Below are 18,990 nucleotides of genomic sequence, written 5' to 3'. Positions count from 1 at the left end.
AGGTGTCCGAGGCGGCTGAGATTTTTCATGAGTGGCATACGATTCCTCCTTTTTTGTACCATTCGTCCTCAATCATGCTTTGTGTGAATTGGCCCTAAAATTCATATTTAAATACTTCTTCCTGCCCAGCCATTCTGTGCCTGCATAAATCTTATTTTCCTTCCTCCTTTTATATACTTAAAAGAAAAAAGAAGACCACAACATGACAAAGAGGGAGTATAAATTTAAATCTGACGTGATGGTCAGGGGAAGTGATGGTCTAATGGCTAAGGTGTTGGGTTTGAGTCCAGAAGATCATGGGTTCAAATCCCTACCTGACTGGAAAATCACTAAGGGCCCTTGGGCAAGGCCTTTAATCCCCTATTGCTCCCTGTGTGTAGTGAGCGCCTTGTATGGCAGCACCCTGACATAGGGGTGAATGTGAGGCATAATTTTAAAGCGCTTGGAGTGTCTGATGCAGATGGAAAAGCGCTATATAAATGCAGTCCATTTATCATAAACATGAATGTATCTGTTGAGGAATTTGGATGAGGCGCATCATCTGTTTGGTTTTTTGGAGGGAGAGAAGGTTGGGAGTCATCCCCTTCCACAGTCTGACTTGTAATGTTGGGCATCTGTAAATACATATTTCATAGTGACAGTATTTTAGAACATGAAAACATGACAATCCATTTGTTGTTAATGCTGCATAACGTAAACTGATTGATGTTCATGAACATCTCTGAGATGAGATGTCTAAGAACATATATCACACTTCAGATACAAAAACCTAATGCACTGTAAAGTATATCTTCCTGCCCATTCAAGTTCTGTCTGTATTCACACATCTTAATGCAAACATGTTTCATGGTGAATGGTGACATGATCAGCAGACCTGATCAGGTCCGCTGGACCTGATCAAGAAGCAGCCAGTGCTTTCAACATTTAAAGAGACAGCGCTTCATTCATTTACTGCAGCATTTCCCACAGCCAGTCCACTCATCATCATCCTGTACACAATGAAAATGGTCAACCAAGATAAAAAATGAAAATAAAAATAAAATAATGTTAAATTACTCTGTTTCTGATGCGCACCACACGGTGCAGTACCAACCCGAACCACTGGGTGTAAAAGGGGCTGTCGGCATACGCTGGTTAATCGTCAAGGTGTGACAGCTGCATTAATTTATTAGACATGTGGCAGCGTGCGCCAGAGTTTTTAATACGGTCGGCATACACAGGCTAAATTGTCAAGGTGTGACAGGGCCTTAAGGAAAAATGTCTTATTTCTTTAAAGGAAGCGTAGCTTCACCCTTAATTTGGAGATCACGTGTTTATGATTAACTTTAAAGTAGACCTGCATTGAAATAAATGTGGTCAGATCTCAGAAAGAAATAGCTGATATGTATTTATAAGACCCTTATGAATGCAGTAAAGTAAATCTGCAAGCCCAAATTTGTAATTCAGCGGAGAAATCTTCATTTAAAAATGAAAAATTTGCAGCTAAAATTTGGCCCTCAGCGAAAACTGTTTGTTTGTTTGATCCCACATTGAAATTGATTTTATCTGTTAGTAATGTTACTGTTATACACATCCTGGTTTCAGCATCCAAAAGTAAGCAGCAATGAATGTGAGATACAGCTCTGCATGCTCAGATCAGCGGCGACATCGACAGCGGGCGACGTTCTTCCCCGACGCCTCCCTCTCTGCCTCCGATGCACTTACTGAGTCTGCAGGCTCAGTAAACGCCGCAGCGGGCCACTCACACCGCCCCCGTGTCTGCTGTACAGCCGGCACCACCTCTCTGTCCACTGAATCGAGGTACAGCCAACTTGGCACAAGTCCAGAGACTACGCTCGCTGTTTTAATGCGAAGCGGCCGGTGACACCTGTTGCTCGCAAGGACAGACTTCTTGCGGCAAAATCCGCAGCACCGCACATCTCGGTAATCAGACCTGCAGAGCTCCATGGCCACTGAGAGAGGTTTATATTTTTTTAATGACTTGAATTCTTTGCGGGTCCCGCCTCCGTACCCCGCGACGGTAACACCGGAGGCGAAAGAAAGATTTTCAATGCGACACCACTCAATCAAATGGGCGTATGAAAAAGTCCCCCAAAATAATTTTCAAGCACAAATAAAAGAAATGTGTACTCACCAAACGTGCTGCAAGACAATATGAAGTTTTAAAAAAGTAGATCCTTCCGTATAAGACAAGAAAAAGGTGCAGATGCAAACTGACGTAAATCCACAAATTACAGTTGGTGCGCGCAGTGCATGCTGGGATAGGGTCTTCTCTGTGACGTCTCAGTAATGTCCCGGATGTGATGACAGTTTTGCGGAGGGCTAAATTTTAGCTGTAAATTTGTCTTTTTTAAACGAAGATTTCTCCGTTGAATGACAGATCTGGGCTTGCAGATTTACTTTACTACATTCAGAAGGATCTTATGTGTAAATAGAAGTCATTTTTTGGTCCAAAGATCTGACTGCATTTATTTCAATGCAGGTCTACTTTAAAAGAAATCAATAATTAATCCCAAATACTTGTAACTCCTGACTAGCTCAAGAGTTTTACCGCAAGCAGTTTTAATTAATGGTGTATTCTCTAAGGAAACAGGTGACTTTGAAAAAACAAACAAACATTATTTTGGATTATTCAGCATTCAAGAACAGTTTGAATTTCTCCAGATGACACTGCACTACGTCAAACATGGACTGCAAAAAATTCAAATGCTTCTGCAATTGAGGATAAACAACAATAGATTACAGTGTCATCTGCATAAAGATGATAGAAAGCATTTGATAGGTTTGTACACAGATCTGAAATATATATTGTGAACAAAATAGGTCCTGAAACTGAACTTTGAGGAACACCTGTAGTGACCTTAAAGGTGGAATTAACACCAGCCATCTGAATGCATGTTGTCCTACTTGCCAAATAATCAGCAAACCAAGAGACAGTGTGGAGACACCATGATTGTAAAGACTTTCTAACAAGAGACTGTGATCCATTGTATCAAATGCCTTTGAAAGATCAAGAAACAGTGCAACACAAAATGTTTTAGAATCCAATGCCTCAAACACATCATTTAAAGCTTTTAGAATAGCAATAATAATGCTATGTTGCTTCCTAAACCAGACTGAAGAGGGTTTAAAATATTGTTTGATTCTAAAAAGTCCTTCAATTGATCACAGATGAACTTTTCAAATGCTTTTACCAAAATGCATCATTTTGAAATAGGTCTATAATTTTTCAAATTTGAAGGTTTGCCTCCTTTTAGCAGTGGGATGACAAAAGCAGTTTTCCAAACTTTAGGGCATTTGTTTGTGTTTTGGCTCAAATACAAAATCCAAGTTAGATGCTCAGCAGTCAGATCTGCAGCCAACTTTTAAAATAAGTGGATACAAACCATCAGGACCAGCTGATTTATTGGAACCCAACAGCTTTAGCACCTTACAGACCTCAGAAACACACTCTCTCACACACACACACACACACACACACACACACACACACACACACACACACACACACACACACACACACACACACACACACACACACACACATCTTCAACCGCTTAGTCCAATTAAGGGTCGCGGGGAGTTGGAGCCTGTCCCAGCAGTCATAGAGCGTGAGGCGGGGTACACCCAGGACAGGACGCCAGTCTGTCACAGGGCCACAAACAGACAAACAAACACATTCACACCCACTCGCACACCTACGGACAATTTAAAGATTCCATTTCACCTAACCTGCATGTCTTTGGATGTGGGAGGAAACCAGAGCGTCCAGAGGAAACCCACGCAAACATGGGGAGAACACACAAACTCCACACAGAAAGGCCACAGGCGGGAATTGAACCCATGACCTTCTTGCTGTGAGGCAATAGTGCAATAATGCTAACCACTAAGCCACCGTGCTGCCCCTCAGAAACACACACAGGTTTAAAATGAAAATGAAATGAACAATCAACAGGAAGACATCTTACAAAAGCAGATTCACTATTTAAAATGGTATTTTTAAAATCACAGTTGAAGGAATCAAGCAAGTGCCCTACTTTAATGAAATGTTCTTTAAAACAATTTAACAAGGCACATTTATCAGTAAGATTTCAGAATTTTCACATGGAAATTAGGCAGTTCACTAGGAGACATAGTACCAGAAGCAGATCTCACAACTTTCTAAAACTTGGGATCTTTTAAATTTTTGGTGATTTTAGATAAAATCAAAGATAAAATTCAGATTTAGCCTTCTTAATTAAGATGGTACATTTGTTGCAGAGCTAATGAAACGTTATCCTATCTACCTCCTCCCTAATGAGGACCAGTAAGTGGGCGGCATCCAACCATATGTGAAGGATGTGCATGAGTGTACTGGCATCGAAAAAAATTTAAGGGGGTGCAAGTGAGCACATACACATTTCACACAATTACTGGTAGAGGTGCCTCGTGGGCCGATGCTATGCCATGAATTGACTGTGTAAACCACCTGTGTGCCCACAATGTGATGAATACCAGAAACACACATACAGTAGTGTTCAGAATAATAGTAGTGCTATGTGACTAAAAAGATTAATCCAGGTTTTGAGTATATTTCTTAATGTTACATGGGAAACAAGGTACCAGTAGATTCAGTAGAGTCTCACAAATCCAACAAGACCAAGCATTCATGATATGCACACTCTTGAAGCTATGAAATTGGGCTATTAGTAAAAAAAAGTAGAAAAGGGGGTGTTCATAATAATAGTAGCATCTGCTGTTGACGCTACAAACTCAAAACTATTATGTTCAAACTGCTTTTTTAGCAATCCTGTGAATCACTAAACTAGTATTTAGTTGTATAACCATAGTTTTTCTGCAAGGCATTAATTTTGTTGGTTTGGAACCAAGATTTTGCTTGTTTACTAGTGTGCTTGGGGTCATTGTCTTGTTGAAACACCCATTTCCAGGGCATGTCCTCTTCAGCATAAGGCAACATGACCTCTTCAAGTATTTTGACATATCCAAACTGATCCATGATACCTGGTATGCGAAATATAGGCCCAACACCATAGTAGGAGAAACATGCCCATATCATGATGCTTGCACAACCATGCTTCACTGTCTTCACTATGAACTGTGGCTTGAATTCAGAGTTTGGGGGTCGTCTCACAAACTGTCTGCGGCCCTTGGACCCAAAAAGAACAATTTTACTCTCATCAGTCCACAAAGTATTCTCCGTTTCTCTTTAGGCCAGTTGATGTGTTCTTTGGCAAATTGTAACCTCTTCTGCACGTCTTTTATTTAACAGAGGGACTTTGCGGGGGATTCTTGCAAATAAATTAGCTTCACACAGGTGTGTTCTAACTGTCACAGCACTTACAGGTAACTCCAGACTGTCTTTGATCATCCTGGGGCTGATCAATGGGTGAGCCTTTGCCATTCTGGTCATTCTTCTGTCCATTTTGATGGTTGTTTTCCATTTTCTTCCACGCGTCTCTGGTTTTTTTTTGTCCATTTTAAAGCATTGGAGATCATTGTAGATGAACAGCCTATAATTTTTTGCACCTGTGTATATGTTGGGAAAGTGAAATGCACAGACCCACGCCAGGGGGCGTAAATGAACGGCCAATAGGAATTCAAATAAATAACAATTTATTATGCAAATATGCAACAAAACCAAATATGCTAAAGTCAATCAATAACCAAAAAGGTGATGCGTGGGCAGGCCTGAGGGTAGGAGACGCCTATCCAGACAAGAGCCGGGACCCACGAAGTTCCACCGCCAACGGAGACCTGCAACATACCAGAGCTGCCAAGTCCTGATTCCCCCAGGTAGCCACCGCTCGTGGCTGTCAGACCCGGTACTGCTGGCAGGAACAAAAACAGGTTAGGGTGGGTGTGTGAACACCCAGCAAACAGTCAGCAACTCACAGAAATCCTCTTGTAGGAATAAATCCAAATACTCCCAGAGTGCAGAGGAAAAACTGGAGGACGTGCAGTGTCAATTGTTATACTTAGTAAGTCAGAAGTGAGGAGTGGAGACTCCAACTTCCACAAACTCGGCTACAAGCTGCAAGTATAAGTCACAACTGCAAAGACTTCAGTAACAATGAATGTGCGTACAGCACAAAACCGCTGAGTAGGTTTACCTGCGCGTTAAGCTGATAACTCGGCAGAGTTATGGTGTCTCTCCCAGGCTTTTTGAAATGAGGTGATGAGTGATGTCAGACAGCTGACAGCCAAATGGTGCACCTGGAGGATCCACCTGGCCAGTGCACCTTCTGGAGCACGAAAAGTGCCAACAGGCAGCCCACACAACAGGACCCCCCCCCCCAACGGGCCCCTCCTGGCGCCCGACCCGGCTTGTCGGGATGCCTCTGGTAGAAATCCGCCAGGAGGGCGGGATCCAAAATGAAGCTCCTCTTCACCCAGGAGCGTTCTTCTGGGCCATAACCCCAGTCTACCAGGTATTGATACCCCCGACCCCTCCGACGTACATCCAGGAGCTTCCTCACGGTCCACTCCGGTTCTCCGTAGATGATGCGGGCAGGAGGCGGTGCCGGTCCGGGGGTGCAGAGGTCTGATGTGTGGTATGGTTTGATCTTGGAGACGTGAAACACCGGGTGTATCCGCAGTGAAGCTGGGAGCTGGAGCTTCACTGCGGCCGGGCTGATGACCTTGAGGATCCGGTATGGTCCGATGTATCGGTCAGTTAACTTCGGGGAGTCCGTGTACAGAGGGATGTTTTTGGTCAATAACCACACCTCCTGCCCGGGCTGATAAGCTGGGGCCGGGGCTCATCGGCGGTCTGCATGGACCTTAGCCCGCGTCCGGGCCTTCAGGAGAGCAGAGCGGGCTTTTTTCCACACCCAACGGCATCTCCTAAGGTGGGCCTGGACCGATGGCACCTCGACATCTCCCTCCACTGCCGGAAACAACGGGGGCTGGTACCCCAAACAGACCTCGAATGGGGAGAGGCCGGTGAATGACGAAACCTGGCTGTTGTGAGCATACTCGATCCAGGCCAGATGTTGACTCCAGGCCGTCGGGTGCGCAGAGGTGACACATCTAAGCGCTTGCTCAATGTCCTGGTTGGACCGCTCTGCTTGACCGTTGGTCTGAGGATGGTACCCGGACGACAGAGATGGGTGGCCCCCATCTCCCTACAGAACCTCCTCCAGTCCTGTGAGGAGAACTGAGGACCACGGTCTGAGACCATGTCCGTGGGGATACCATGCAGACGCACAACGTGGTAGACCAGGAGGTCTGTAGTCTCCTGGGCAGTCGGGAGTTTCGGGAGGGCCACGAAGTGGTCCGCCTTGCAAAACCGGTCCACTATCGTCAGGATTACTGTCTTCCCCTGGGACGCAGCGAGGCCCGTGACAAAGTCCAATCCGATATGGGACCAGGGGCAATGAGGCACAGGCAATGGCTGGAGGAGCCCCTTCTCTGGCTGATGGGTTGCCTTGCCCCTGGCGCAGATGGTACAGGCCTGGACATAGTCCCTGGTGTAGGCTTCAACTGACGCCCACCAGAACCGCTGCCGGACCACTGCCACGGTTCTTCCCACCCCTGGCTGGCAGGAGAGCTTGGAACCATGGCAGAAGTCCAACACGGCAGTCTGAGCGTCTGGTGGGTCATACAGCCTGTTGGGAGGACCACCTCCGGGATCCGGGTGACGCATCAGGGCCCCCCTGACCACTCCCTCCACGTCCCACGTGAGGGCTGCGACGACAGTGGATTCCGGAATGATGGTGTCTGGTGGGTCCTACAGCCTTGCTCCATCTTCCTCTTAATGCACCCGGGACAGGGCGTCAGACCAAATGGTTTTTGTCCCGGGGCGATAAGTGATCTTGAAGTTGAAGCGTCCGAAGAACAATGACCATCGGGCATGTCTGTGGTTCAGACGCTTAGCGGTCTGGATGTATTCCAGGTTCCAATGGTCAGTGAGAACCATAAATGGGACCACAGCTCCCTCCAACAGATGTTTCCACTCCTCAAGGGCCTCTTTCACTGCCAGGAGTTCCCGATTGCCAACGTCATAGTTCCGTTCAGCGGGGGTTAACCTGTGGGAGAAGTAAGCACGGGGTGGAGAACACTATCGGACTCCCTACTCTGGGACAGCACGGCTCCTATCCCTGAGTCAGAGGCATCCACTTAACAATAAACTGGCGGTTAGGATCGGGCTGCACCAGAACTGGTGCAGTCGAAAACCGGTGTTTCAACTCCCTAAACGCGGCTTCGCACCGGTCCGACCAGGTGAAGGGGACTTATGTGGAGGTCAGGGCTGTAAGGGGACCAACTACCTGACTATAGCCCTTAATGAACCTCCTGTAAAAATTGGCGAACCCTAGGAACTGTTGCAGCTTGCTACGATTTACTTGTTGGGGCCAATCTCTCACCGCCGCTACCTTAGCCGGATCAGGTGCGATGGAGTTAGAGGAGATGAAACCTCAGGAAGGACAAAGAAGTGCTGTGGAACTCACCCTTCTCGGCCTTCACAAACAGCCGGTTCTCCAATTACCGCTGAAGGACCTGACGGACATGCTTAACATGAGTCTCAGAGTCCGGGGAGAAGATGAGGATGTCGTCTAGGTAAACGAAGACGAATCGGTGCAGGAAATTCCGCAGAACGTCGTTAACCAAAGCTTGTAACATCGCGGGGGCGTTAGTGAGGCCGAACGGCATGACCAGGTACTCAAAGTGACCTAAGGTGGTGTTAAATGCCGTCTTCCACTCGTCTCCCTTCCGTATCCGAACCAGATGATAAGCATTTCTAAGATCCAGTTTTGTGAATATTTTGGCTCCATGCAGGGGCGTGAACACTGAATCCAATAGAGGTAACGGGTATCGGTTGCGAACCGTAATCTCGTTCAACCCTCTATAATCAATGCATGGACGGAGACCACTGTCCTTCTTGCCCACCAAAAAGAAACCTGCACCTAACGGGGATGAAGAATTATGGATTAGCCTGGCAGCTAATGAGTCCCGCATGTAGGTCTCCATTGATTCACGTTTAGGACTTGAGAGGTTGTACAGTCTGCTGGACGGATACTCAGCGCCTGGAACCAAATCAGTGGCACAATCATACAGTCGATGCGGGGGCAGGGTGAGTGCCAGATCCTTGATGAAGACGTCAGCAAGGTCATGATACTCAGACGGCACCTCCGTGAGATTGGGGGGACTCTGACCTCCTCTTTAACTTCATCGCCGGGTGGCACCGAGGATCTTAAACATTCTCGGTGGCAGGTTTTGCTCCATTGAGCCACAACCCCAAACGGCCAATCAATCCGGGGATTGTGCTTAACCATCCATGGAAATCCCAAAATAATCCTGGAGGTAGAAGGTGTTACAAAGAACACAATCTCCTCCCTGTGATTTCCAGAGACAACCAAAATTAAAGGCTGTGTCTGGTGTGTGATTTCTGGTAGCAGGGTGCCATCTAGTGCCCGCACCTTCAATGGTAAAGGAACGGCCACCAGAGGGAGCCCTACCTCCTTAGCCCACCGACTATCCAGTAAGTTCCCTTCCGACCCCGTGTCGATCAGTGCTGGAGCGGTAATGGTTAAATCCCCACAGAGGATTGTTACTGGGAATCATGCGCATTTGCGTGGGACACCCGTATGGTTAGTATGGCTCACTCTTAGCCCAGTCTCTAAGGTTGCGCTTTGTTGTTTAACCACCTGGGGCCCCTTATTCTGCGCATGCTCATTCGAGCCGCAGTAAACACACTCTCCACATGCCAGCCTCCTTTGTTTTACTTTCATTTTTGCCCTGCTCGTGTCCATAGCTTCGTCAGCAGGGGGAGCTGGTGCTACGCGGAAAGCTCTGGCTTTGGAGCGGGGAGAGGACGGCGCTGCTTCAGACCTGGAAGGGAGAGGGACGGCGCGCACCTGGCCATGCCCTTCGTCTCGCTCCCACTTGTATTCCTCTAACCGATTGTCAAGACGAATAACTAGATCGATAAGCCCATCTAAATCCCGCAGCTGATCCTTAGCCACCAGATACTCCTTTAGGGCTGGAGACAGCCCGTTTACAAAGGCGGCGCAGAGTGAGACCCGACCTCGCTGCCGCAATGCAGAAGTCGATTGCATAATCAGCTGCACTCCGTCGTCCCTGTCTTATTGACAGCAGCATATTAGAAGCGGCCTCGCCTCTATTGGGATGATCGAACACCAGTCGAAACTCCCTTATAAACTCAGTATAAGTAGAGAGGACCCATGAATCTCGTTTCCAGAGCGCCATAGCCCAGGCGCGTGCTCTGCCCCGAAGTAAATTAATTACGTAAGCCACCCGGCTGTGCTCTGACGTGTACATAACGGGCCGTTGTGAAAAAGCGCACTGCATCAGAAAGTCCGCGTACATTTCAACACCACCACCGTACAGTTCCGGGGGACTTATGTAAGCTTCGGGCGACGAGGGGGGGGACCTATGAATGACCACTGGATTAACTCTGTTTGGCGGCAGATCCACTGGAGGGGGAGCGGCTGCGGCCGCGCCTGACGCGCGCGTGTCTACCTGTGCGGTGAGAGCCTCCATCCAATGGCTGAGGTGAGAGTCCTACTCAGTTAATAAATCCAACTGAGCAGTGAGGTTAGACAGAATGTGCCGCAGCTCACCCAGCTATCCTCTTGGTGGATCCAGCACACCTTGCCCTTCCATTGATCGGTCATTAGGTGGTAAACACCCCTCAGAATCCATGACGTGGCCGAGTTATCCTGTTGGGAAAGTGAATTCACGGACCCACGTTAGGGGGCGTAAATGAGCGGTCAATAGGAGTTCCAATAAATAACAATTTATTATGCAAAAGTGCAAACAAAGTCGAATATGCTTAGTCCAATTAACAACAAAATGGTGACACGTGGGCAGGCCCGAGGGTAGGAGACGCCTATCCAGAGAAGAGCCGGAACCCACGAAGCCCCACCACCAACCATAGGCCTGCAATACAGCAGAGCCGCCAAGACCTGATTCCCCAGGTGGCCCCCGCTCGAGGCTGTTGGACTGGTACTGCTGGCAGAAGCAAAAACAGGTTAAGGTTGATGAGTGTACTCCCAGCAAACAGTCAGCAACTCACAGAAAACCTCCTGAAGGAATAAATCCATATACAACCCAGAGTACAGAGGAAAACTGGAGAACGTGCAGTGTCAATGGTTATACTCAGTAAGTCAGAAGTGAGGAGTGGAGACGCCAACTCCTCCAACTTTCACAAACCCAGCTACAAGCTGCAAGTATAAGTTACAACTGCAAAGTCTTCAGTAACAATGAATGTGCATACGGCACAAAACGGCTGAGTAGGTTTACCTGTGTGGTAAGCTGATAACTCGGCAGAGTTATGGTGTCCTTCCCAGGCTTTTATAGATGATAGTGATGACAATCAGCTGACAGCCAAAGAGCGCACCTGGAGATGTCAGAGAGGCCAACCGGCCCGTGCGCCATCTAAGGGCCAAAAGGTGCCAGTGTGGCAGGGTGCCATCTGGTGATGGCCAGCAGTACCTCCTCTTCAGCGGCCCACATAACACTTAGCTTCGGATGGCTAAAGTATTTTTTGTGTTGTACATATGTAAATGGTACACACAATTTATATTCTGGTGCAATTTATGTTTTTTTCTCTTAAAGAGTCATTCTTTTTTTGACCAGTGTGACTTATTCAGGTGTATACTCTGGAAAATACGTGTGTGTGTGTAAAACACACACACACACACCCCAACAGGGAAGGCGATATATATATGTGTGTTCCTCAAGCTCGGGTCCTCTACCAGAGGCCTAGGACTTTGAGGGTTTGGCACAGTATCTTAGCTGTTCCTAGGATTGCACTCTTCTGGGCAGATGCCTCTGATGTTGTGCCTGGAATCTGCTGGAGCCACTCTTCCAACTTGAGGGTTACAGCTGCTAGTGCTCCTATTACCACTACGACCAGTTTGGACTTTACTTTCCACATCTGCTCCAGTTGCTCCTTCAGGCCTTGGTACTTCTCTATTTTCTCATACTCCTTTCTGATGCTGCTGTCAGCTGGGATTGCCACATCAATCACAACTGTGGTTTTCTTTCTCTTGTCAACCACCACTATGTCTGGCTGTTTGGCCAGCAGCTGCTTGTCTGTCTGAAATTTGTAGTCCCACAGGATCTTTAGCTATTTTGTTCTCAACCATCGTTGGTTGCGTCTCCCATCGGGTCTTGTGGACCTCTAATCCATATGTGGGACAAATGTTTCTGTACATGATTCCCAACATTTGGTTGTGCCTGTCAGTGTACACTGTCCTAGCTTGCATCTTGCATCCTGCTACTATGTGCTGGACGGTCTCTTGGGCACAATTGCACAGTCTGCAGCTTGGGTTCTGTTGGCCGTGGTAGACTCCTGCCTCTATGGATCTTATGCTTAGGGCTTGTTCTTGTGCTGCCATCATTAGAGCCTCTGTGCTGTCCTTTAGGCCGGTCTTTTCTAGCCACTCGTGGGTGTTCTTGATGTTAACCACTTCCTGTATCTGTCGATGGTACATCCCATGGAGGGGCTTGGTCTTCCATGATATATCCGTCTCCTATTCCTTATCACCGTCTGTTGCCGCTGCTTCATGCATTCTTGTAGCAGTTTATCTCGGGGGGCATCTTTCTGATGTATTCATTGATGCTCCTTGTCTCATCCTGGATTGTGGCTCTGACACTCACTAATCCTCACCCTCCCTGCCTGCATTGCTCATAGAGCCTCAGAGTACTGGACTTTGGGTGGAAACCTCTGTGCATTGTGAGGAGTTTTCATGTCTTGACATCAGTGGCATCTATCTCCTCCTGTGGCCAATCTATTATCCCAGCTTGGTATCTGATGCCTGGTATGGCATATGTATTGATGGCTCACATCTTCTTCCTACCTTTGAGCTGGCTTCTCAGTACCTGTCTTATCTTCTGGAAGCATTTGGGTGTGGCTGGCCTTCTTGCATTTTCATCAATGGATCCCATTGGCTTGAAGGATTCCCAGGTACTTGTAGCTGCAATGTATGTCCCCTATCCTGCCTTCTGTCAACTCCACCCCCTCAGTCCGGATCACCATCCCTCTCTTTACCACCATTCGACCACACTTATCCCATCCAAATGACATCCCAATACCCTCACTGTAGATCCTGCTGAGGTGGATCGGTGAGTTAATATGTTGCTCACTCTTGGCATTCAGCTTGATGTCATCCATTTACAGGAGGTGGCTGATGGTTACTCGATTCCTGAATCAATATCCCGAGCTGCTCTTTGTGATGAGTTGGCTGAGGGGGTTGAGGCCTATGCAGAACAGCAGCGGGGACAGTGCATCACCTTGGTATATTCCACACTTGATGATGACTTGTGTGATTGCCTTGGAGTTGGCCTCCAGTGAAGTCTTCCACAGTCCCATTGAGTCCTGATGAAGGTTTTCAGTGCACTTTTAGCCTTGTATAGTGCCAGGCACTCCAGTATCCACATGTGAGGCATCGAGTCACAGGTCTTCCTGTAGTCCAACATGAGCACAGGCCCATGTTGGTCTGCCTGGTCTTCAAGTCCTGGCATACTGCTCAGCCAACCAGTAGCTGGTGCTTTGACCCTCTGGTATTGTTTCCAATGCCCTTCTGAGCTGTGCTCATGTGTTGACTCGTGTGTTTATTCAGCTTGGTTGCTGTGATGCCTGATAGGAGCTTCCATGTTATGGAGAGGCAGGTAATTGGCTGGTAGTTTGAGGGTGGCATACACATGTTGGGGTCCATCATGATCAGCATTGTCCTGGGGTGTAGTCGCCAGTGTGGGGAGTACCTGCTGTTAGTAGCCCACTTATTTGTACTGTCAGGCGCATATGGAACACTGTTAGCCTCCTCAACCAGTAGGCGTGGATCATATCAGGCCCTGGTGTTATCCAGCTGTTCATCCCCGAGACTTGTTTTTGGATGTCTACCTTTATGATGTTGATTGGTTCTTTTTCTGGGAAGTGGGTGTGGTGTGCTCTTAGGTCCACCAGCCACGTGACATTGGTGTTGTGTGATACCTCTTTCTCCCAGATGTTCTTCCAGTATTGCTCAATCTCACTTCATGGTCGGGTCTGTTCTTGTATTACTGTTTTCCCCTTTCAGCTGGGAATATACCATGGATGGGTCATTTGAGAACAACCTGCTTATTTTCTTGGCCTCTGTTCCTGTAGTGTATCTCCTCAGCCAAGTAGCCAGAGCTGTGAGCCTTTGTTTGGCACTTTCTAGGTCCTCAATTATGGACATATTGTTGTACTTATTATCCATCTAGGGCCGGTGTTTTATGATGTCCTTCTATACCTCTGTTAGTTAACTAACTTCCAGGTTTTCCGGATGCATCTCTGCTGACAGGACCTTGTCAGTGAGGGGGAGTTGTACTTGTTGACGTCTGCTTTAGTCTGGCCACAGTCTTTATTCTCAGCTCAGTAGATGCTTCTGTCATGGGAGTTATTTGGGTATCATCTGCTTCCTTAACACTACTCTTGCCTACCAGGCTCTGGTCCTTGCGTTCACACTGCTCATTACCATGCTGATGTAGCCTCTGGATCTCTGGTTTTAATAGCAACTTCCTTCTATTAATGGTAGAACACTGAGCTACCATGTGCTTCTTGGTCAGTGTGGAGGTTGGTCTTCTGTATGTATGTATATATATATATATATATATATATATATCTATATATATATATATATATATATATATATACACAAGGTCTGTTAGAAAAGTATTCGACCTTTTTATTTTTTTCAAAAACCTGATGCATTTGAATCACGTGTGCTTACATGAGCAAACCTTGAACCTTCGTGCGCAAGTGTGAACTTTTTCACACCTGTCGATTGCGTCATTTCCTGGTAAGCAGCCTTTGTGTGGAACGTGTGCAGTGTGCTTGGCGGATTTTCATTTCAAGGAAAAAGACGGAACGACTGGAGCAGCGCCGCATCAAATTTTGCCAGAAACTGGGCGACAGCCAGGTGGAAACCATTCGGATGATTCAGACAGCTTTCGGTGACGATGCTTTGGGCATCACACAGATTAAGGAGCGGTACAACCAGTTTAAAGACGGCCGCACAATGGTGGAGAGCGAGCCACGCTCCGGTCGGCCATCAACATGCTGAAATGACCAGATCATTTCCAAAGTGAAAGCTGTGGTGATGCGGGACCGTCATGTGACTATCCGAGAAATTGCGGAAGAGGTGGACATCAGCACTTTTTCGGTACATTCCACTGTGACAGAAGATTTGGCCATGAAAAGAGTGGCTGTGAAATTCTTGCTGCTGCTGACAGCGGCGCAAAGGCACCTCCGTGTTGGAAGTCTCACAGGACATGCTGTGATATGCCCACCTCTTCCACAATTTCTCGGATAGTCACACGACTGAAAAGTCACAGAAAGCCGTCTGAATCATCCGAATGTTTTCCACCTCGCTGTCACCCAGTTTCTGGCAAAATTTGATGCGGCGCTGCTCCAGTCGTTCCATCTTTTTCCTTGAAATGAAAATCTGCCGAGCGCACAGCACACGTCCCACACAAAGGCTGCTTACCAGAAAATGATGCAATCGACAGGCGTGAAAAAGTTCACGCATGCGCACGAAGATTCAAGGTTTGCTCATGCAAGCACACGTGATTCAAATCCATCAGATTTTTGAAAAAAATAAAAAGGTCCGATACTTTTCTAACAGACCTCTTATATATATGTATATACAAGGTCTATTAGAAAAGTATCCGACCTTATTATTTTTTTCAAAAACCATATGGATTTGAATCACGTGTGATTACATCAGACATGCTTGAACCCTCGTGGGCATGCAAGAGTTTTTTCACGCCTGTCGGTTACGTCATTCGCCTGTGGGCAGTCTTTGAGTGAGGAGTGGCCCACCCTCTCGTCGTTTTTTCATTGTTTAGGAATGGCTCAGAGACTGTTGCTTTGTTTGATAAAAGTTTTTTTCAAAACTGTAAGGCACAACTGAGTGGACACCATTCGATAAATTCAGCTGGTTTTCGGTAAACATTTTAACGGCTGATGAGAGATTTTGGTCTGTAACTGTTGCTTTAAGGACGGCCCACGGCGTCTGACGGCGATCTGCGCTTCGAGGCAGCAGCGTCTCACCGTTTCAAGTTGAAAACTTCCACATTTCAGGCTCTGTTGACCCAGGAAGTCATCAGAGAACAGAGAACTTTCAGAAGAAGTCGGCATGAGGAGTTTATTCGGACATTCCATTGTTAACGGACATTTTGTAATGAAAGAACGTGCGGGAAGAGTCGCATGTCGGGCCGGACCCGACCGCGGGGGGTCGCGATAGGAAAAACACCTCTGTTGGAAACCTTAACGGGCAAGTTGGAACATGCCCAAGCTGTTAAACAATTTCTCAGTTACTCACTTGTTGAAAGCCATCAAAAGCCGCCTGAATTTTACAAATGGTTTTCAACACGGAGGTGTTTTTCCTGTCGCGGCACACACAGATTTGCCGAGTCGTCACGGAAACGACTCGGCGAATTTGCACGCACGTCTTTCATTACAAAATGTCCTTAAACAGTGGAATGTCCGCATAAAGTCCTCATACCGGCCTCTTCTGAATCTTCTCTGTTCTCTCACGACGTCCTGCTTGAATTAAGCCTTAAATTAGGATGTTTTCAGGTCGAAACAGGCCGATGACGGCGCCTGGAAGCGCTGCACGACGTCCCGCTGCGTGAGAAGTCCTTACACCGACAGAAACACCCCATAATCTCTCATCAGCCGTTAAACTTTTCACCGAAAACCAGCTTAATTTCTCGAATAGTGTCCACTCGGATATTCTTCACAGGTCCAGAAAAAATGTTGATAAAGCAACGCGCGCCGTCTGGAGCAGCGTGTGAAACAAAGGAATTCAGCCGAGAGGGCGGGACCACATCTCACTCAAGGCCTGCCCACAGGGAAATGACGTCACCGACACGCGTGAAAAAACTCATGCATGCGCACGAGGGTTCAAGCATGATTGGTGTAATCGCACGTCATTCAAATCCATATAGTTAAAAAAAATAATAAAAGGGTCGGTTTATTATCTGATAGACCACGTATATATATATATATATATACACACACACACACACACACACACACACACACACACACACACACACACACACACACACACACACACACAGTGGTGTGAAAAAGTGTTTGCCCCCTTGAGCTTTTACATGTTAGAAATTTTTTAGGACATCGAAAAACACAACAAAAAATTCAGGCTTGGTATATTACAATTTCTAATATGCCCTTTAAACTCACAGTGAAAACTAATCTCTACATCATCATTTAAAAGAAGTTAAAATCTAAAAGCCAAAATGGTGTGAATAAGTAAGTGCCCCCTTTAGTATAGCACATGTAAACCATGACTTTTACGTACAGTTTTCTTTGGACAAGTCAGGGGATGGATACATGATCATTCCCAAGACACTGATTATGTCTTGGACTTTATTTACATGAATTATGAAGAAATGCAGTTTGGCACTCTATGGTAAATCTTTGTGGAGGTGACAGTTCTCAAAAACTGAGTGACTGTATAAGAAGGAGATTAGAGAGGAAAGCCACCTAGACACCCAGACAACACTGAACCCTGAACAACCCTATGAAGGCGTTCCTTTAGCTTTGTCCTAATGCTGGAATCCTCAACACTTAGGCACCTGTGTGCTCAGAGAACCATACCACATGGCTAGAATCTCTCTTGATCTCAAAGGCCGAGGACCCAAAGGCTTAAATGTCACTGCTGAGATAAGTGAATGTCTCAAGTTCAGCACTTTCAGTTTGTTTGTATGCCTTATTTCTTTTTGTTGTTCCTCTTAGGGATTGTGTCCAATACACTTCAAATTTCTGTCAGATCATCCAGATACTACACTGATCAAAAGTTATCAAAAGCTTTTTTCTATGTTGAAGGGTGTGGCTGCTATGGGGCCGCCATTTTGACCCTTCGCCATGGAACATCAAGTCATGATAACTCCTTCATGCTTTGCCTGATTGACTTGAAACTTCACATGTGTGATGAGGGTCGGCCTCTGAACACACCTGGCCTGTCTGTTTGTGCTCTAAGTGCCCCTTAGTGGCTGAAGCATCAACTTGTCATAACTCCTTCGTACATCATCTGATTTGCTTGAAACGTGAACTGTGTGATGAGTGTCTGCCCCTGAACACACCTGCCCCCTCTGTTTGTGCTCTGAGCGCCTCCTAGTGGATGACCCACATCATGTCATAGCTCCTTCATGCATTATCTGATTTGCTTGAAATTCGAACTGTGTGATGACTGTCTGGCCCTGTACGCACCTGCCCACATCTGGTCACAAGGGTATGTGCTGGCCTGGGGAGGTGGTGGCACAGACACAAGGGCCTGTATATGACTGCTTGCAGTCCTACTTTCTTTTTGTTGTTACTTACAAAATACTGGGATAAAGTAATCACCCACTTGCCCACCCACTTATTTATATTTTTGCTGTACAAGCCCTACACTGTTCCAAGCACAGAGAATGACAAGTGAGCAACATATAACAACATAGACCAGAAAATGTACTGAATCAGATTTTCTGCACAGATTTGTTTTTTTCAATAACTTTCACTCAACATTGCTTCAGTGTGCACTGACTGACAAAGACCTTGTCCTGTGTTTGTGTGGAATTGCAGTGGGCTCAACATGCTGCAGTTATGCTGGACGTCACACCACCTGCAGGGAGTATTGCCAGGCCATCTTCAGGACCGACTCCACTCCCACAGTCTCCCAGATCAACTCTGTTAAAGATTACTGTCAGAGCCACAGCTCTCAGCTCCTCAGCTGTGTCAGCAACTTCACCAAGTCCTACCCCATCCGCAGCCCCATCGACAGTAGGACCTTTCACATTTGTCATTACACACTAAAAGGGCAGCAGTGTGGAATCCACTGCTCACAATTTTTTTTTAATTTCCACACATTGTGTTCCTGCATCTCTTATATGCTGCTGTTCTTTTCAGTTTCATACTAAATTCAGTATACTAGGTGGAAATATTGTGTGTATAAAGTCAAGTTATGTTAAGTCTGGTAGGATGTGCTAATGACA

The 18,990-nt window shown here is 46.6% G+C and overlaps 1 protein-coding gene across 1 annotated transcript in view; it reads left to right on the top strand.

Moving 5' to 3' along the window:
* reck (reversion-inducing-cysteine-rich protein with kazal motifs) overlaps window positions 1-18,990 on the top strand; it is a 508,306-nt gene that overhangs the window by 219,341 nt on the left and 269,975 nt on the right. Inside the window, exon 8 of the mRNA XM_034173078.1 lies at window positions 18,581-18,778. Coding sequence (XP_034028969.1) covers window positions 18,581-18,778 — 198 coding nt within the window. The remainder of the gene's footprint in view (window positions 1-18,580; window positions 18,779-18,990) is intronic.

This window comes from Thalassophryne amazonica, chromosome 1, assembly GCF_902500255.1.
Source record: "Thalassophryne amazonica chromosome 1, fThaAma1.1, whole genome shotgun sequence".
Taxonomy (NCBI): domain Eukaryota; kingdom Metazoa; phylum Chordata; class Actinopteri; order Batrachoidiformes; family Batrachoididae; genus Thalassophryne; species Thalassophryne amazonica.
Note: the sequence above shows the minus strand (reverse complement) of the source record. Positions and strands in the feature narration are given on the sequence as shown.